General features: G+C 41.2%; 1 protein-coding gene across 1 annotated transcript; it reads right to left on the reverse strand.

The window, feature by feature from the left end:
• Positions 1–1,343: 1,343 nt before the first annotated feature.
• ssh1b (slingshot protein phosphatase 1b) lies at positions 1,344–21,881 on the reverse strand. Its single transcript, XM_031742439.2, has 15 exons — positions 21,452–21,881; positions 20,020–20,057; positions 15,093–15,193; positions 12,991–13,055; positions 12,041–12,162; positions 11,895–11,963; positions 11,466–11,531; positions 10,032–10,226; positions 9,637–9,730; positions 8,946–9,074; positions 8,756–8,802; positions 6,981–7,127; positions 6,685–6,885; positions 5,895–6,537; positions 1,344–5,732 (listed from the first exon to the last, which is right to left on the reverse strand). The coding sequence occupies exons 1-15, from the start codon at positions 21,530–21,532 to the stop codon at positions 5,136–5,138; spliced, it is 2,595 nt and encodes an 864-aa protein (XP_031598299.1). The 5' UTR covers positions 21,533–21,881; the 3' UTR covers positions 1,344–5,135.
• Positions 21,882–21,887: the final 6 nt, after the last annotated feature.

A 21,887-nucleotide genomic window follows, 5' to 3' on the forward strand; every position in this document is an offset into this window, starting at 1 on the left:
GTCGTCCTGTAGGACTTTGGGCTTTTTGCTCCTCCAGCAGTCACCTGCCCCGTGATGTCACACTGTCTTCATTTGACTAATTCAATAAGGGTGCTTTCTGCTCTGTACATTTGACTAAAAGAGAAAGACAAGACCAGAAGATTTGCTGGTCAGATTTGCTTCATCTCCCTTACATTCTCTTTAGTAGTAACGCACCAGCATAACTAGACTGCATCTAAAGAAATATGATATATATTCACTGGATGTTTTTGTTTTTTTTGTTTTTTTACTGTAGGTACACCTTACTAGTACCAGGTTGAACTCCCATCAAAACAGACTTAATTTGTCATAGCAAAGATTCAACAAGATGTTGGAAACATTCCTCAAAGATTTTGGTCCATGTTGACATGATAGCATCACATAGTTGCTGCAGATCATAGATGAGAATCTCCTGTTCCACCACACTACTGCTGTTCTACTGGATTGAGATCTGGAGAATGTGGAAGCCATTTGTACAAGAAACCAGTATGAGATGATTTGAGCTTTGTGACATGGTGACTTGTTGATCCCCTACACCATTACACCACCAACAACCAACTGAATCATTAATACAAGGCAGGATGCATCCATGCTTTCATCTTGTTTACACCTAATTGTGACCCCATCACTCAAATGTCACAGCGGAAATCTAGACTCATCAGACCAGGCAAAGTTTTTCCAATCTTCTATTATTTTTTTGGGTGAGTGAACGGTAGCCTCAGTTTCCTGTTCTTAGCTGAAAAGAGTGGCACCTGGTGTGGTCTTCTGCTGCTGTAGCCCATCTGTTTCAGGGTTACACATGCTGTGCTTTTGGAGATGCTCCTCTGCATACTGCAGTTATTTGAGATATTTCCTCTGCCATTCTCCCAAAGAACTGCTGCTCACTAGATATTTTCTCTTTTTTCCCCCCAGACCATTCTCTGTAAGCCCTGGAGATGAATATGTGGGAAAATCCCAGTAGATCAGCAGTTTCTGAAACATTCAGACGAGCCTGTCTGGCACTAACTAGCATGCCACATCCAAAGTCACTTAAATCACCTTTCTTCCACTATTCTCATGCTTGGTTTGAACTTCAACAGGTAACCATGTCTCCACACCTAAATACAGAGTTGCTGCCATGTGACTGGCTGATTATATTTATGTTAACGAGCAGCTGAAAGGTTGTAACTAACAAAGTGGCTGTTGAGTCTATATGTTTACATAAATGATGACAAGCTTTGTTAAAATTTTAAACTGAATTGTTCTTTAGTCCAGTGTGTGTTGTCTACACTGGTTGCTTGCAAAATCCAACTGATTACACAGATAATGCAGAGGAAATAGTTTATTTCCATGATAAACATTAGACTGGACAACATATTAACAAAATGTAAAAAAAGTGCATACACATGAACATTGGCAATGTACAGTACACAAAAGTTAACAAAAAGCATCAAACGTAACAAAATCTTACTCTCAGGGAGGTTTTTACTTATTTACATCTTCCACTCAAGCTCACGTGCTTTGGGGCTGACTTGTGCTCTATAAATACACTCAAATACCTGGACCCCCCCTCCCTACATTACAACGTGTTTTTAATGTCCTCAGTGCTTGGCTCTTCAGTGGGATTGTCATTTTGAGGCCTGGTGCCTGGGACTAATGCAATAAAACAAACACAGCCATTTTCCATAGAGCCTGAAAACTGCCTAAATTAGAGATTATATAAAATCTTTTGCGTGGTACAAACACGAGAACTTAATTATGAGTACTTATCAATACACAGTAGCATTTTCAATACTTTTTTCTTAAATATTGACCATGTCTGCAAGCTAATATACTCAAATAGCAAATTGTAGAGAAAAATATGTACAGACTGGTAAATTTCAAAGATAAATTCATCCTATCTAACAGTTTAATGTAAATGATAGTTCTCATTCCAGCAAATAAGGTTCTTCAGCTATTGAACCAATACAATGTACCACGAGTCTTAACAATATCAAACAAATACATCATTATTGGAGGCTATTAATAAATGGAAGTCCACCAAGTGTGTTGAGGGAGAAGATGCTGCTGTAAATGAGCTCGAGTGTGTTTGCATACATTATAATATGTGCTAAGTTATACATTGCGAAGGGTAATGGTTATTATTGGGAGTGAGGTTAAGTAATGTACAAAAAGCCGGACCATCAACACACTCACAGAAAATTTGCAAAGCCTGTGATGCTTAATGTTAGAGCTAAGGCTGAGGTTAAGGCACTTAAATAGAAAAAAAGGGACAAAACCAGCCAAACATAGTGCTGTGATCCAGGGATGCAGGAATTTTGTCAGCTTTAATCAGGTCCATGTGCCAAGAGCTTTAAAATGCTAAAAACTGGCTTAACGTGGAATCCCACCTTTAATACATTAAAGAATTTAAATTTGATAAAGTATGCTTACTTCCACCGGTTTGAAGACAAAATCAACACCACCTTGGCATTTGATTGGTATAGTTAGAAGCTAGTTAGCTTAGCATGAGAACTAAAAACAAACAAACAAAAAAAGATTTTTTACATTTGTTTTTTGTTTTTTTAAGTGAGATAATATGTCAAGTAGTGAATTTATAAACTGGTGGATTACACAGAGACCCATTTCTGCTTCCAGTCATCACACTAAGCTAAGTTAACTCGACAATGGCTATAGCTTCATACTTACATTAAAGCATACCAGTTTTTCAGCTCCATGTAATATTTCCTTAATCTGTCTTTTACAAACTTTTGCAAGTTCATCACTTTTTACAATTTCTGAATTCAAACTTTTTTCAGTTTAAAGTTGTTCAGTTGCAAGCTCTTTCAGTCATCTTATGTTACATAACGCTCAAATGGCCATGTGAAGGATAAGACCAGCTTAAATTGAGCACCAAAATATTTTAATCTAATTAGTGGAGCAAACCTGCAGCTCCCTCTGATTCAGTTAGTCCGGGGAGAAAAAGGAACAGAGGTTGCACTGTTGTTCATACTTATCGAATTAAAAACAAACCAAATTTCCACAAAAATAAAGAATAAATGCACAGTTGAAGATACCCAAATGATTTGCATTCATTCTTTGCACAGTTTTCATTTCTCTTAAGTGCTAAACACAGTAATGCATCGTGCACGCGCTTTCTCTGCAGACAAACAGGCATCCTTTAGCAGCACACCCAGCGCGCCAGTAAGGGAATCGACACAAGAGCAACCAAACAGAGAATTTTACAGACAAACCTTGTGGCACAGCAACTTTGGATTTGTGGCACACCACTTAGGAAACAGCTTTAAAAAAAAAAAAACAACAACCAGAAGAAGCCTTAGGCTATGCGACACTGTAAAAAAAACAACAAAAAAGAAAGAAAGAAAGAAGAAAAGTATCAATAAGAAATGAGAAAAAGCTCTGAAATAACTGCCTGGTGCACATGTGTGAAAACCTGCATGTGGTAAGCTTTGCAATCATCTTGATATCATAGATTACCTTCTCTGCATTTAAAATAAAGGAAATCCAGCACAATAAGTTATAAATATCGTCTGATTTTTTCACATAAGAGTGACTGGAGTTATTTTTTTCCATTTCACAGTATATTACGAACAAATTTTACAGCATAACCAGTTGACACTTGGATCGAACGTTATTATTAGAGCAAATAAGCTATACATTACACAGGGATGGGCTCCACTTGACACGGCGAACAAATGCAACTAATCCCTTAAACTTTCAAGACATTAAAAAATAAATATTTTTGATTTCCTGGTCTGCTTTAGTTTGCTCAAATTATTTAGGGTTAAATGTACTGAAATAGATCAGAAATATGACTGTGCATGTGTGAATGGATACTAGAGTTGTGCTCAAGTGCATAATCTACTGTATATGTGATTTGCATGAATTAAAAAATATCTGTGGATGCAATCCAAGTGTCCGTGCATGTTATAGCTTTGGTTACATGAGAAATGATCTGGTTGTTGCTCGGGGTCTAAATGCCTTTCAATCTTCTTGTCTTCTGTCGTTCTCTTATGCATAAGATGATTGATCAGGTTAGGCTGAATCAATTCAACATCCACTTGAAAAATGAATGCACCTTTTTTTGTTGTTACTTACAATGTAACCAATTATTAGAAAATCAAATGCTAAAAAACTCAAGTAGAAGTTTGTTGTTCGATACATTTGTGTGTAAATGTGTTGGAGATATGTTATGTAATACTGCAAAGTCATGCGTGGGCTAAACTAAGCGCTTTCAGTACATGATTAGATTAACTTTATTGGAGGAGGTCAGGTTGAAGTAGCCGCTGAGCAGAAAGAACAAAACAGTCTTTGACCAAAAACAGTCTGAGACGCTCCTGGCCCGAGGTACGGTGCTTCACAAAGAGGCATTAAAAAGGCTATGGTCACATCCACTTTTTTCTTTAATATAAACTAGTATGCTTTCACATGAAATGTTCTCTCATGATGCAAAAGCAGCTGCAGCAGGTAAAATATAAGTTAAGCTCAGTGATGGTTCAGTTATCTGTGGTAATGTGAGGAAACAGTGGCTCAGCTATAATTACTTATTGAGCTCCTCCATGAATACTGGAAACAGAGTACACTGACAGAAGCGTGCTACTTCTGTATTTTTCTTTTCATCGACATTTAAATAAAGCACTCTGAGGAGTCATAAAGGAACTACAACTAGATGTTACAAACTGCCACTGCTGCATTGAAACCTGTCTGCCGATGGCAACATGGCGGCGTAATGCTCGTCTCGGCTGGGGAGTGGGAAAAGGGGATGATCCTGCACGTGTGGTGAGAAAGGCAGTTCAAATAGCCCACGGTGGCCTCGAACACATGGGAAAGTCTTCCATCCCGGCTTGATCTGAAGCATCCAGGCCTTAAGTACATAGTGAAAGCAATCGGCCTCATCTGGATCTCAATGCTGGAAGTCTACGACGGAGCACTCTCTGTCAATGCAGAGAGCTTCTGCAGCTTGTTTAAATGGAGCTGAGACATTAGAGTGGAGATCAGCGCAGTGCTTCATTTCTGGTACCACAGCAGTGTTTTTTTTTAACTTCTCAAAGCCATTAAAGAGACTGAGACAGTGGCAAGCCACTTCTCATCCCCCCCCATCTCATCTTTGCTTGAGCCACCGTGTTAAGGCAGGTGTCCTACTGAGAGCTGGCCTCCATGGCCATGCTTGGCAGCTTCTCAAGCTGCTCTGCCCTCTGTCGCATCAGTTCCAGACCAAATTCTATCCCCAGTCCTGGCATTTGCAGCTGCGGGAGCTCTACTGCTCCATCAGGTTGTAATTTTAAATCTTCAGCGTCACTGATGGCGTCAGTACACTCCCTTAACACTTGTTCACCCTGCGGTTCATCCATGTCCTCCGTCTCCACTGAGCTGCGGTCAGGAGGTGCCTCCTCACAGTTCATGGGTGAGGCCAGTTTCTGGTGGTTGGTTAGGGGGACAGTTGTGACGTCAGGGGTACAGGTGGAACAGCGGTACAGTTGAGTAGAGGGCTGGATCAAGTTAGGTGGTACAACTGCAGGGCTGGAAAGAGACTGCAGACTCGATGTGGAAGCAAAATTCGTTCCAGGCGGATCTATGCATATGGAAGGGACAGTGCAGTGGCGGGAGGGGTTAAGGCGGTGGGAACGGCCTCCTGTTGGACGGTCACAGCGCCGCCCTTGCGGTAGACGCATGCAGTCCTTACAGGACTGATAGGAGGGCTTCACTTTTAAAGGGTTTCCTGTGCTACCACTGTCCTAAATGGAGAAAAATTGAACAAAATGCAGCATATGGTCAGTCACATGAAAACTAAATATGTTTACTTTACAACATTTACCTCTATGACAAATAGTTGTTTAAAAAAATGCAACTTAAAGACTTTATCTTTTAACTAGAAATGTTTTTTTTTTTTAACTCACATCAAAAGCTGCAGGACAGCTGCGCTTGGCTGCTAGGCGGTTACTGTTGTTGGTGTTCAGGTTGGCTAAGCCTAACCGGCTTTCCTCGCTCCTCTCATCCTCCTCCCCCATTTTCTTCCCCTCTGAATTTCCAGGCGTTTGAGCCAAAGCTGCCATCTCAGCTTCCTCTTTCTTGGCTTCTTCCTCATCCTCTTCTTCCAAAGTACTGAACTCGAGCCTCAGCCTCATGTCCTCGAGGGGATCAAGGCGTCCACAGGTCTGGGCTGCTGTGCCCTCACCAGGCAGGGCTAAATGGGCCATGGGGAAACCCTCGTCCTCCAGCAGGGCATCTCTCTCTACGTCTTCAATCTCAATAAAAACTCTTTCCATACCGAGCAGAGGGGGTCCCCGAACTGGAGTGGAAGGCTCACTGTCAAGTGCGGAGTCTGACAAACGTCTAAAGTAATAATTATAGTTAAGAGAGTCTAGAGGTTCCATCTCCAGACCCATACCCCTACAGGGAGACGCCCCGCAGCCTCCCCAGGCTTCCTCTTCTCTGAGCACCGGTGTTTCCCCTCCACCGGCACAATGGCCCGAGGCTTGCAAATCATCCGATCCCTCCTCATCTGCTCCAGGCCTCCATAGCTTGTTGTGACGCTGTTTGCTGCAAAGGTGAATTAGGCTTTAAGTGTGACTAGAATAACTAAAACCACACAGAGTTATAATCTCTTAATTAGCTTCATGAAACACAGTGGTTGCATCTGTTGGCTCTGCAAAGTGCAAACCTTAGTGAAAGCATAGACCTGCTTACCTGGCATCTAGAATTCCCTCATACTCTGCCAGCTGTCTCATGAAGCCGGCGTTTGGCTGAGCTATACTCCGTTTCTGCTTGACAAAGTTGTAGGCTTTCTCCAGAGACCAGCCATATTCCTTCATTGCATAGGCAATAACAGTAGAGGCAGACCGGCTCACCCCCATCTTACAGTGCACCAGGCACTTGGAATTATTCTTCCTATTGGATCAAGAGAAAAGAAAAATCACTCTCAATCTAGACACCAGTAGCACGCTCCCTCCCACCCCAAGATGACTGGTTTGTTTTGCTCTCACTTGGCTTTGACGATAAAGTTGTAAGTGTCATTCCAGTGGGCCAGCAGGTCAGTGGCGTCCTCGTCGTACACTCGGACATTGTGGTAAGAAAACAAGCCTGGGAAGAAGTTGTCGATCTCTCTGGTAACGTTCAGAATAAATCCCACTCTGCAAAAAACCCCATCATGTTAATATTTACTCCTCTGCCCACAGACCTTTATCATAGCAGGAAAAAACAAAACAAAACAAAAAAAATCAGTGAGTCCTGAAAGAGCTCACCCACAACCAGGTCTTGATTTGCTGTGACGAATAGCAAAGACTAGATTTGACACAAAGGCTCCATTCTACTTAGAAAAAGTCTTGCATGTGTCCAAAGTCATGCAGGCATGCAGCTTCTTTCTTTCTTCTTCTTGCACTTTCTTCTTTGAGCAATTATTTTTCTATGTGGTGTTTGAGCATGAACCATATTGTTCATATAGACTGGATATAAAAACTGGATGTAGCCTTCAGGTCAGATACACGTGCTATACACCTGCATTACTTGCTAATGGCCAGCAGGAGGTGCCTTGTTATGACATGCACCTCTTCAGCACCCTCTGCTGGTCATAGTGGGAATACTCACAAGCTTATATTTTGGTGGGGTTTTCTGTGTTCCTGTGGGTAGAGGAAACCGGAAGCTGGTCGCTTGTTAGCCTGCAGAATATGCTGTTTGTCGCCTTAGATGCTGTTTAATACATTTCTGCCTTGGAGAGTTATTGCTTGTGAGTATTAATGTACAACATGTTTACAAGTTTATTTGGTGCATTTCTATTACATAGATTTGTTTAGAAACCAGTTATTTCATCTGTTATGTTTATCTTTGAGGAAGCTAAACTCGCTAAGTTGTATTGTGATCACTACTGAGTCGCTGTTGATTACGGATACTATATAACAGTGTAGTTCATATCCTAGAAGTGTGAGTTAAAAGGAAAAGACATCTTGTAACATTTACTTTGTGTTTGTTTTTAGTTTTACGGGAAGAAAAGGATGTCAATCATTGAACTACTGACGAAGTAAAAAGCCTCAAACTTACTTCCGCCTCCAATGTTCATTGAAACCGTTAGCTGTCTGTCAAGTTGGGCAAAGGGACGCACAATAAGGACACAACATGCCTCCTCATGTTGCAAAAAGTAGTCATGTTGTATTTTCTATGGGCTACAAGGGAGGTCTTTTACTCTGTTAATGTATGATATCAGTAAACACTTTCCTGATGGGTCTGAATTCTTACTGAATACAACATGTTAATTTTGTAAATTGTCCCCAATCTCAGTCCAATGTGCAGGTTTTAGATGTGTCCTTGATCCATCACAGATTTAAATGGATAAATTACCTTCTCAACATGTCTTGAAGTTCTCCAGAGGCCTGGTAATGAGCTGGCACCCTTGTGACTGACAGATCTCTACCACAAGAGGACTCTCCTTCAGTTTCTCAGCCAGATCCTGGCCTCACTTGTGATGTTTGGTCTTTAAACACCAAGACAGCCACGGTCAAAAAGCTCAAATCCAAACTACATTAAGTAATGCATGACGCCAATATTCATAATTTATATGCAATCTATGCTTATTACTACAGCTCTGCATATTTTCATGCTTAACTTCAAGCACAAAAGATTTAAATTTGGTCTGAGTCCAGTAGACTTTTCAATTATATGGCTATAGCAATAACAATAATCACATAAATGAGAATTAGACAAGTGGGATTAAACCAAGAAAAATAAAAGGTTAGATTCTGAGGTCAGTGTTAAGCTCTCAGCTCACCCACACTCACGTAGCTCTTCCAGGTTGGAAGCGTTCCACTCAGAGCCCTAGAGAGGAAGAAAGGCAGAAACTTACACAGAATAACTGTATTTAAACCAAGTATATACCACAGTGAAAGAGTATTTGGCTATCAGTGTGGAGGACGGGTAAACAGAATTCTAAATTATACTACAAGATGCAAACAACTCACCAAATAAACATGGTCAAAGATAAGTGTAGCCTTGTCCATCTGACCCAGGATCAAAAGCATCTCGTTGTCTATAAACTCCTTGTATTCTTTGAGGTTACAGTTCATATGCTGCTCCAGCTCGTTACGGATCTGAGGATGAGGAATTAACATGAACCCCCACTTTCTTAAAAACATGGTTTCCAAATGCGTGAGTTTCCCACCACAGGTTAAGCATTGGTACCTTTATTTAATTTTTAAAAAGTGTCTTAATACTGTCTTAATACTGTAAAGGTTATACAAACAAAAGGTCCCTGGTTCAACCCCAGGAGGCTAATCCCTTGGGGGTTGCGTCAGGAAGGACATCCAGTGTAAAAATCTGACAAATCAAACATGTGGCGCTACCTGCTCTGGGACTCCTTATTAATAACTGAGCAGCCACAAATAGTTTTTTAATTTTTATTTAGTAAAAACTCAAAAAAACAAAAAACAAAAAAAAACTTGTTTTGTGCTGATGAGATTAAAATAAGGCCTTTTGCCTGAATGCAAAAAACAAAGATCTGCAGTGACTAGTTATTGAGGAAAACACACTTAAACTTTTATAGACTGCTAATTTGAATCTTTTATTAGTGTATTCTTTCCTAAAACGTGAAAATAAAATAAAATTTAGACCATTCCTTGCCCTTTGAATGACAAATGCTGATTCGGCACGTACCTCCTTTGAGGTGATGTTTTCCAAATCTTGAAACATCATGATGTTGCGTAGTTTGGCTTTAATGGCACATTCAGTTCTTTCTCGCTCAGTTGGCCTGCACATAATGAGTCAATGCATCAGTGCTGTGGTCTGAATGAAAATTTGCATAACAGTGTTTCCCACTGATGAAGACAAAGGCCAGAAACAGAAGAATAGCAGCTCGTGTCCAAAGCATATAAATGTACCACTAAAGACACACGGCGCAGGCCTGTTTGATCTATGATCTGCTTGGCCACATGAGATCTGTTTAAATCTTCTTTGAAAAATACAGGATAATTAATTAGTACTGCATGACTTAAAAGATGTGCCCGTTTTTCCTTCATTACATGAGGTGAGTTGGTATGCTGAGTACTCACTGGTCGACGAACATGGTGGGAGAATCAGACCGGGTGCTCTCCAGGTCGGTCATGGCATTCCACTCATTGATGCAGCTTTGCTCGGAGGTGATGCAGCTCTCGTAGAACGCCATCCACGTGAGAGCAATGCCCCCTGGGAAGTAGTTGAACCGGCGGGACACCTCGCATGCCTTATGGAGGACCTGCAGGGCGGACCTGCAGGAACATGGTGCAAACTTTTAACTGCTAAAGATCCCCACTGAACAGAAGGGAAACCTGCACATTAATGGTAATTCTGTCAGCTGACCAGAAGGTGGCATGTGAACACTCACATGCACACAGAGTATAGTAGGAGTGTCATCAGCGGAAAACAGACTCAAATATATACAAAGTAAAGTATCTAAACAAGATGCATCCAGAAGATTTTGGTAGCCATCAAAAAGCTTCTGACATAATTCTGACTGAATATTTGACCATCAAGACGTATAAGAATTGGTTCATTTAAATTGGTCGGTTTCCCGGCACAAATGCAGATTTTAATCCGCTGCTTTCTTCATTCCAAAACCAGTTTTGATCTGTGTTTTGAATCATTATCCTGTTATAACATCTAACTGTGTCTAAGTTTCAAATGTCTAAATGCTGATTCAAGATTGAAGTTGATTAAACCTTGAATGAAGTTGAGGAATTGGGAGGTAGTCCTCCTCCTTCATTATTTCATCCACACTGTGCAACATAACAGTAGCACTGGCAACAAAAAGGCCCAGAACACGATGCTGCCACCACCATGGCTGACAGCTGGAACAGTGTTCTTTTCCAGTTTCCGGTTCATGGCAAGATTGAGGTTTGATGGTTCCTGGGTTGTTCCTGAACATCCTAATCAATTTCCTCTCATCTGAGGGTGACAGTTTGGGTCTTCTTCTAGACTGTGGCAAAGTAACGCCACATCTGAATAACTTGTACTTATGTACAGTTGTTTTAACTAATGATCCTAAAATCTGCAGATGTTTAGCAATGGCTTCAACAGACTTGTGTAAATCCACAATTTTCCTTCTTAGATCTTCACGGAGTTCTTGATATTCGTTGATATTGTTAATATTTGAGAAATATCAAAATATATTCATATGTGTGCACCTAATTTCTTGCTTTTAAAGCCATTAAAAGATGAGTGCTGGACCATCATTCCACCCTGGAAAAAGAACAATTCCAAGAAATCCTTAAAAGTCCCAAAATTCCCATGACATTCATGCATGTGATGAGTGTATGTAAACGTCCGAGCACAGCTGTAACAGACAATCACAACTTGCACAAAGACACGAACCGTATCCTCCAAATTACCGCAAACAAATGTACACATTTGTAACTGATTTTAATTCAATTCCCAATCACTTTGGTAAAATGTTGGGTATATCGGTGTATTAACACAACCCCACTTCTAGACAGACATGAAGAACTCACCACATGGCCTGCACAGACACAGGCTTGAAGACATGTGACCGCCCTGCTGTGCTCACACTGAAGCCTCTAGTGAAGAAGAAGAAAAGGCGGAGAAGGAGATTAGTTTGGATTGAGGTGAAGAGTGATGAGGGGGATGTAAACACAGACTGGACAGGGCTCGTCCATGGGGTCTATTCAGGACACCAAACAGTGGAACATTCCTCCAGCTTACAGAGGCAGTGACAATGTTAACAGGTCAGCAAGAACTGTTCTCACACAGAGGAAAAAAATCTGTGTAACTCCCTCCTCTGCCACTGGTGGGCGCTAAAGCCTAAAGAATAGGCTCGAAATGAGCCTCGCTAGAAAACCCTTGTCTCACATTTTGAAGTGATCAGAATGAAAACATCCATTAGTGTTTTTGTTCTCTGCGTGTAGCAAAGTGAAACTTACCCATCTCCATCTAAATGTATGTTGGTATCGCTCCACAGCGGCAGCACCATCCCAATAGAGCAATTCTTACTATAGATCACAACAATATGAGGTTAACAAATCTCATTAAAACAGGCAAAATGTGCATACGCAGAGAGACTAATTACCTGTCCTTATCTGTAAAGTCCATTCCCAGGACAACGTTTTCCTCGGTATCTTGGTGGCCAGTGGTGTAGATAACCACCATATAGCGCACTCGATCTGTCCAGCTGCTTTCTAACCGCACAGCCTGCACGACAAAAGGAGAGACTGCAAAACACTGCATCTGGACTCTTTAGCGGTACTGCAGGATAACAATAAAACGTGGCCATATTCTGGATTTATTCTGCAGATTTGATTGGGTAAAACCCCCCAGCTCTTTTCAAAGACGAAACTTTTTTGCAAGCTCAGGAACAACATCTGTGTTTTTACATATGTTTGTAATCCTGGGTGGTTGGCCTATTCCTGCTCTTCTATTATTTTTTGTTTCATGATGGATGGATCTGCCATCACAACAATGATCTACATGCCTACATGCCAGTTGTTTCCTGTTTCTCTTCCTTAAGAATAGCTTCTTGACAGCCACCCTTCCACTGAGGCCATAGCTTTAGTGAACTGTACATGACACTACAGGTTTTTGGCTAATAGCTCTGCGGGAATCACCTTGTTAACACAAAAATACAAATTTAAGCCTGTCAAACTGTGTTATCCATGACATTTTTTTTAGAGATGCATAGATTCCAAACAAATTGGAACATATTATGTACTTTCTATAAAACATTTCTCTGAAAATGATCAGGTGTAACGACTGGACTAAAAGTGAATGGAAAAGCAGCAGCAGTGTCCAAAGATAACCCTTGAAAGACCTTCAGAAAGCCTGGAGAACTTTTGAAGCTAAATATAAAGACAGGTGATGGGGCTCAAGACTTTTGCACATTACTATAAAAACACTCAGTTAACTAGTGGAGCAGGTCTTTACTTTTAAGTCTCTGATTTCATCTTTGCTGAATGAAATAAATGAAATGAACGCTTCCAGCAACAAAAACAAAGCAACACATGGCAACATCTTTGTACTGACCAGCTTAATGCGATCTTCAGACCGGAGAATCTTAAACATGACCTGCAGATGTTGAGGCAAATCACCTGAAAGTGAAACATTGAGACTGTGAAATGATTCAACAACAATGCCTTTAATATAATTCACAGTTTTCCTCACGTGGGAACTGATTAAACTGCGTTTTGTATGCCAGACTGGCTGAAGGTCAGCATCACAGTGTGGTCGTCTGATATGGACAGGATTCTTGGTTACCATGGCAAAGAAGTGGATTTCGTGCTTCTGTATGTTTATTTGCATAAAATATAACAACTGAAACTAACAATAATCAGCTGACATACCTACTGAAGATCGCACTAACAATATAGATAATACACACTTTAATCAGACACGAGCTTTAGAGACGTGATTTCTGGACTTTCCGAAGGTCAGCTACAAACTGAGCATTCAGTTTTTTCTATTGTTTTCTTCAGTGGGAGGAAATATTTTGCACATTTCTCCCAATGAAGATAAATCTAAATCGTTTAACCTCCCAGCTGTGCTGAACTAAATATTTAGCGGAGGTATTTACAAACTGACTTGACTTTTCCTGCCCTTGCCCACAATTTTATAGACACACACAAAAACATACAAAGAGTGTTAGTGAAAGAGACTGGCAGAGAGACAAGCAGGAATGTCAGTCACTGATAGAGCTGAATGGCAACCTCACACAGTTTTAGTCTGTTAGGTTCATATTTTAACAGTTTTTAAACACATTTCCAAAGATTTTAAACATAAATTGCATAAAGGATTGTTTTGAACTATGGAGCATGCAGACGGTGAGTCTAATAATTAAACTGTGAAGCTGGAAATGAGCACAAGCACACAGTTTGAGACTTGATTGTTCTTCCCCCAAAGGGGCGGAGTTTGTAATCGGCTGCTTGTCTGTCTGTCGGTCTGTTTGTTAGCAGTCTAGCATCCACAGTTTTCAAGATATCATTTTCTAATTTTGTGTGATGGCAGATGCCAACAACAGCTTGAGCTGTTTAACTTTGGTGAAAAGCAGGTCAAGGTCACCCCAAATGTGAAAATCAGTAAAAACTTTATACTACCCACAATTTTTTTATTTTATCATCTTCAAATTTCACAACAATACACTACAGCTTGGGGGACATGAGTACCTAGGCTGGCTAAGCATTTGCCCTCAACCTTATTGTTAGCGCCCAGTCAAATTTTATAATCTTTTAAAAGGTTATTTTTTTTGTCTCTTTTAGATAGTGTAGCAGTGAAGGTGAAGACAGAAAACTGAAGAGAAAGAGAGGGAGAAAACACTCTGGTCATGTGGCATGTGGACACGCTCACCCACTGAGCTAAAGTGGCACCCACCCAAAAACTATCAAAGTAATATATCTCATGAAAGAGCATGCAGAGAGCTGTACAATGCTGCTTTTATTTTTTCAATACCACACCCTACAACATTACAACAACGCCATAAAGTTTAGCAACTGGTTTAGCGACAACTGTATTATTATAGCTTAAAGTCTGATGTTTTTACAGCTTATAGAAGCCAAACATTTCAGCCTATTCTGCTCTAATCATCTGGGCAAAGATAATAAAAATCATAAATTTTGACCTATGACCTTGCAGCAGCTCATAGGTCAAAGGTCAGGGCCACACGAATTAGGAAAAAGCTTCATTTTCCATTGAATCAAACTTTAATTTTTTATTGGGGGACATCAGCACTTTCTTTGTTTTTTCTTTAAAACAATATAATGTTGTTTTTCAATACAACATTATATGACACAAAAAGATTAATATACTGCACTAGATTTCCATAGTAACAATGCTGGCGTCATCATAAAAACACCAAAGTTTTAGCATAGCGCTTGGCCTTCAGGGGGAGTTGTGCCCTCTGAGTGCTCTTGTATGAACCAGTCTATGTAAGCCTGGCGTTGAACTGCAGGGCTCTTCGGGTCAGACCGAATTAGGTGATGCTTCAGACTAAACACAAATGAAACCTACAACCACGGAGAAAAGACTCGGTAAATACACATTTGCTTTTGTCTGGGGTCTTGTTTGTGTAGTGAACATGGGTAAAAGAGAAAAGACACAAAGCTTCATGTGCTTTTGGGTGAGTTTGTTCCCACCTGCATGTTTGTGGTGGGTCGGGGTCTTTGGTCCTTGCGTGCTGCTGCCCTGCTGGAGAAAGAGGGCGGCTCCCTTGACCATGAAGAAGCTCTCGCTGAGGCTGAAAAGCAGATGTGCAAAAGAAATTCAGTGATGCTGATGCCTGGACACAACTACATTTTGGCCATAAGCAGCCTATTCTTTTTCATTCTATACACTAAAATCCAACCACAAGAAATCCTGAACTTCAGTTTCAAATGGCAGCAAGTTGGGCTGCATGGAAGCGCTCACAGCTAACCAGCTCATGTATGCCAAGCTAAAAGTCACAAAGAACGGACTGCCTCGTAGAAAATCTGTTGTGCTGCAATAAGTTTAAATTCTATCACTTCCTTGAAAAACATCACATATGTTGTACTTTAACTCCATTCTCAATCTTATTATTATTATTATTATTATTTTGGACTGAAATAGAAAAAGAAACCGCATCTCCTCCAGTATTTTATCATGAAGGATTTAATCATGAAGCAGAAACGATACAGTTTAAAGTGAATTCAAACTGCAAAATAAGAGCAGAACAAGAGAATTCCCTCCACAGCGTGCATAAATTCCCACCCTGGATCCAGAAAGACGTCACGATTTGGATAACTGAGTTATTTTCTGGAGAACTACAAAATGATATCTGACAGTTTCTCATATTTTACTCTGATGTGCATTTGTGACAAATGTTCAGGTGTTCCCAGCGACCCATGCAGTCTGCCTTTACAAACATTTGTGAAAGAAAAGGTCGTTCTAAAGAGCTCACTGAATTCCAGCGTGGTTCTGTAACACAATGCCGCTGTTGCAACAAGTCAGTTTGTGGATTTTTTTTAATCCACTACTGACTGTAAGTTGAGCAACTCAGCCAATGAAGTGGCAGACCACAAACCCTTGCAGAGCAGGGTCACTGAGTCCTGATGCATGAAAGTCTGCTGACTCAATATCTGCAGAGAAATTCAAACCTCCTCGGGCATTAACATCAGCACAGAAACGGTGCACCGGGAGCTTCATCGCATGGGCTTCCGTGTTCGAGCAGCTGGACCAGTACCTTTGTCCAAAATGGGGTAAATTAAGTTTTTTTTTTGCTTTGTCTTCAATGGTAAAAGAATCCTTTCAAAATTTCCTGTATTCACAGCAGCAAACACACCAACCCCAAAAGTTAATCCCCTTTAGACCGGGCCAAGCTCCACCTCTGTTTCAATCCTGCTAACAACCGACTGACAAACTGACAACCTCAAACAATCACATAACCTCACTGGCAGAGGTAACTAAACTAAAGCAACAGCCTTTAGAATCAAAGGGAAAAAAAACAAACAAATAAAAAAAAAACATTTTCTCAAATTCAGCTCTGACATTACTTCGGTGCCATCAGCTGATTTAAACCGATGTAGTTCAGCTTGAAAACAAACTTTAAACTTTTTCTTAGTAAGAATAACAAATAGCAGTTATAAATCAGAAAAGACAATGTCAAAAATTGTCAGCGTACTTTCAAAATATAAACATAAATTTAAAAGTTTGGTGATAAGGTTGTTAAAAACTAAAATTGTTAAAGCTGAAAAAAAAAAAACCTTCATAAAAGTCAACCCTAACTGTCCATACAATGAGCCATTATTGAGCCATTATTCTGAAAAGACTTCTTTTTTTGCTCTATACAATATCCTAAACTCTGAAATGACGTCCTTACAGTCCTCATTTCATTACAAAATCCTGAAGTCCAAAGTGACTCTGTTTACTAAAAAAACCCCCAATGATTTGGCTTTAACTGACTGACCTGCTGTAGTTTTTGTAAATAGGTGAGTGCAGATACTCCATTGTGTTGCACATTAGGCCAAATTTAAGCTGAAGTCACACACCAGTAAAGTATGAAAGGCCTGTCGGGACACAGCACACAGCGTGAGCAGGTACTTCTCTTATTTAGTCCTGTTTGGATCACTGAGCAGGACGGATGGCTCATCTGGGGCTGAAAGTCAGCAGAGTCCTGATCCAGCACATTTAACAGCCCTTAGTTTAAACAGCAATGGTGACCAGACTCCACTTGATTGGGTTTGTTGACCTTTATAGACCTCACACACACACACACACACACACACACAGCTATCTACATGCACTCAAACGTTCAGACTTCCTCTGCTCGGCCCACCTGTGCTGAATGAAGCACTCCTGGGTCATGACTTTGTTATGAAGGCTGCACTAAGCAGGAGGAGAGCTTCAGCGTATTTTCTCACACAGAACAGTGTGTAGCTTTGTTCGACCACAGTCTCATTCCTCTCTTGACCAAAAACACACAAAGCCTGGTATGACTGAGTGGGGCCATCACAAGGCCTTTTGTTTCAGCTCCTCTGCAACGTGCTATCATTAATCCTCTTCAACTTTATGTAGAAGACGGATGAGATGAAGTCACGGAGGATTTAGCTTAAAAACAGAATCCTTGAACAAATTCACTCCGTGACCGGGTAAAGGACTGAGCACGAAGAAAAACTCAATTCTCTACCATCAGAATAAGACTTAAGATATAGATTTTAAAGCCGCTTCTCCTACAAATGTTTTCATGACTTTAAAGTTAAAGAGGTCAAATATTTTATACTGCCACTGTTTACAGAGTGTTGCTAATACGAAACTAGTATACAGAGTGATCTTGTTTGTGCTGCTGTGAAGACTTACATGCGGCAGATCTCCGTCCGAGTCCAAGTAGCTTTCTCCACAAAGTGAGGCAGCACGGTGAGCATGTCTTTATTTGAGGATTTTATGACCAGAAGCATCTTCTCTCAGTCAAATCGCCCCCCCTCCCTCTTATTAACATCTACCTCTGCACAGCCTGTTTTGGTTGAACCTGCCTGTCCTTCCTCTCTTCCCCTTTCAGCTTTCTTTCCATCCCAAATCCCGAAACCTCCGGATCTGTGCCGCCGGGTTCCGTTCAGATTTGGCTCCCCCGTCTCCTCTTTCACAGTTCGTGATTCAGCAATCGGCTCTCCGTATGCAACGCCCGGCCACAATACCATCATTCATGCCAGGGAGGGGAGGGCGCACGGGGGGGGCGGTTGTTACTTGGCGTCAGTCTCAAGTTTGACATGCAGAATTCTAAATTAAGACTACACGCTGATGAAGCTGCGAACCGCGGAGAAGCTCGAAGCATGATACGACTGTTTCAACTCGGACAAACCCACACACACAAACACGAGCACACACACCAACGAGCACAAAGGCAGTCTGTACCAAAGCTTTGCTGACACAAGTCATGATTTTTGTGACGTCAAGTTGATTAAAGAAAAGCCTCGTGACTGAGCGGGGACAACGGTTTATGCGCTCTGTTATGCAACAAAGTGCAAGAAACATTTTTTAAAGCCTTGTCAAGTTAAATCAACTGTTCCTCCAGCAGATTTTTCTCCTTGACAGCTCTGAGAAACCAGGACCAAAAATCAAACATAAATATGTGACTCATTATGGCTCACAGGCCACCAGAAAAAAAAAAAATCAAACAAAGACATTAATGTATAAAATTTAACAGCATTAATTTTCCTGGTTCAGTTTATTTACTTTTATTTAAATATTTTCCATTAAAGACACACACAAAAACTATTTGATGCATTAATTTTGCCATTAATGTATTCATGCATTTCTGCATCATCTTGCCGCTGCAGTGGTTTTTGTGTGTGTGTTTAAATAGTTTGCCATGATGGATGGAAAATCTGTGATGTACAATTGAAATATGCAGAAAAAAGATTTTCAGCTTGTTAACAAATTATTCAATAGGGTCACATGTCACAAGCTGAGTATGCATGGCATGTGGGAATTCTTTCCTCCCTCTTTTTATTAATTCATCTTCAGCAACTCTTTTGCATTGTGCTTACTGCAGATATTCCCACTGCAGGCCCGATGAAAATACTATTAAATACAATAATTATCATTCATCATTTAAAACCTTCCTTTTTTAACTCTCTTTTTTGAAAGTATACATGTTTTTTTATGTTTTCTATCCATACCTCACTCAGGTGTTGTCAAACCCTTCCTGACATCTAGTATATTATCTATTGCACAGAAGCATTTAGCAGAAATAGTCAAATTTAGCAGGCACCTATTAAAAAAAACTGATGATACACTAACCTACCCAAATTCCGATCAGACCTCTTTACTTCCTGCGTTTCCACGCAGACCAATTTTGATCTCTAAAATATTTTTCAAAACATTTTTCAAACATTTCACATGTGACTAAAGTGCACGTATAATGCTTCTCCTTACATCTTTTACAGTAATATAATCACCACGGTGGAGGCTGCTCATGCTAAATGTCACCAAAGGTCAGTGTATATGCAATTAAACACTCTTGGCTCTTTATGATGTAAAAAGGGATTTCCTTATATGGCCATATCAAACAAATAGCCTGGCTTGTACAGAGAAACCCCATCCACCCACTTCATACCTTCTGTTTGTGAGAGGGAGCCAATAGGAAAAAAGTTGGCTTAAGGACAAGGTGACCTTAAAGGAAGAGGAGCTAAAGCAGCTTGTTTCAGGCAGTGGAGGTGAATGTACGAATGCAAGTGCATAATAAAGCTGAACGTTAGCCACTCTTTATCCCGTCAGCTTCCTGGGACAAAGTTGAGATGCTGACTTCCATCATTACAGCTGTTAAGTCAGTGTCAGGCTTCCTGGCTTGTATGTACTCTATTTTAAGTAGTGCAAATGCATCTGAAGTGAACTATCTTTAGCCCGATTCTCCTTAAATTGGTCCAAAAACAAAAAAACATTAAGTGCTATGTTACAATTTCAGATCTTATTATAACAACAGTATGATATGCCCTTGTTGCTCAGAAAACAAGAAAAACAAGACCACTATAAGAAACGCAATACTTCTGTATTCTGCTATAAATCTCTGGAAAGCTTCAAATATGTTAGAAACCTAATCAAGTGTCTTACCTCTGATTATTTTTCCTCTCATCATCGCTTCCGAAATCCTGAGAGACAAGGACAAAGAGCAAATCTGAAACAGCATACAATATATTTATACTAAAAAAAATAATAACTGTGATGATCATGAACAGTGGGAAAGGAATGGAACTATTTCATAACAAGCACAAAGTTAAGAGTGCTTTGCATTAATAGAAACGCAGGCACCAAACACACATGGACCACATGATCGAGTATCCATCAAACATATCACACAACTAAAACTCAGATGATTTTACATTTTTTGTCCAGAATTTCTGAAATTTTGGCTGCAGTTGCTCTTAAATAAGTTGAACATCTCAAGGACCATGCAGAGATGGAAGAAAGAATGCCAGCGCCACCTGCTGGCCATCTCTCTGCAGCCTGGTGAACTAATCTGCTATGAAGTTGCAAAGAGCTGACAGCTCAATCCTAGGACACCTTCACATTTCAGGAATAAAAAACGAAAAACTAATTCAGACACACACACACACACACACACACACACACACACTTCTCCTTCCTGCCGGCTGACTCTAGCAGAACAACAGTGATGGTGAGATGAAGAACCCAGTTATCTTCAAAGCAAGGCTTGTCACTGCTTATTTTTGTGCCTCAGCCTACTTCTGAGCGCATAATCCACTTTCCTAAAAACCCAGAAAGTGGAGCACGAGCACAGATGTTATGATTTCACGTGGATAAAAACGTCTAACAGGGCTCCATCTTTAACTGACGCCCCTGCCTCTGCTTTCACAGGTGGAGGTTTAACGCCTGCAGCCTCCAACTCCACAAAGTCAGCATTACTTCTCCATGCAACCCGACTAGAACCAACAACCCTTTTTACCGCTATGTAACCTGGAAACAACGAGCACGGAGCTGATCGGTTTGTCTGCGTGGTGCTGCGCGGGATTTGACGTCTGGCTGAGGGCCAAGCGCATTTTCATGGTGCAGTTATGGATCTGAGCTATTCTGAAATTTCTAGAAGTTCGCAAAACCACTTGGCTCGCTCTCCCCACATTTAAGGACCTCCTTCCCAAATTGATGACCGCACTACTCGCAAATAAAAACCTCGGCAACACCGAGACCTGCGAATGTTTGTGCAGCAGTAAAACGAGCACTTTGTCTTGACAGCTAAATCCGACAGCCCCCCCCCCGTCCCCTCCCCCTCTGCAGGATTTTTGTTTACAAATCCCCTGCCACAGTAGCCACAAACAACTCTCTGTTGTAACAATATGTCAAGTTTGCAGCACACACGCGCACACATTTGGACACACGCACTATGACGGAAACCAGGTTAACCCTTTCCTGCAGGATATCAAACGCAAACGCCACCCAACCTGTGTTTTACACACTCCCGTGGGCGCTTTCTTGGCGTTTTCCCCTCACACACACAAAGACCCAGCCCCCAGGCATTTCCACTCACCTCCCCCGCACTGCTGTTGGTCGTGCTAGCCGACGATGCTGCACTGGGGGTGGGAGAGCGCTGCAGTGTCACCAGAGCCATGGTCAGTGAGCTGCAGGAGAGGAGAGAGGAGAGGAGAAGGGAAGGGAGGGGAGGGGAGGAGGAGCGCCTATCCGGGAAGATGCGCCGCTGAGATTGTCGCTGTCACCGGGGAGAAAATGCCTAGTCAGACTCTCATCCAGCAGCAGCAGCACCTGACTCCACTGCCCCGGCCGTGCTCCCTTTCGGTCCTGCTCCGTGCGTCCTCTGCGGTTACCGGAGTCCTCATGGGCGGAAAGTGAGAGAAGAAAGAGTTCCTGGGTTTTCGTTCCGCGCCAGCAGCAGCAGACTCTGATTTCTTCGCTGGTGTGCAGACAGACAAACAAAAACACAGCGCAGGTTGCAAGCGGGGCAGAAA

The sequence above is a fragment of the Oreochromis aureus genome, linkage group 7 (genome assembly GCF_013358895.1).
Source record: "Oreochromis aureus strain Israel breed Guangdong linkage group 7, ZZ_aureus, whole genome shotgun sequence".
Taxonomy (NCBI): domain Eukaryota; kingdom Metazoa; phylum Chordata; class Actinopteri; order Cichliformes; family Cichlidae; genus Oreochromis; species Oreochromis aureus.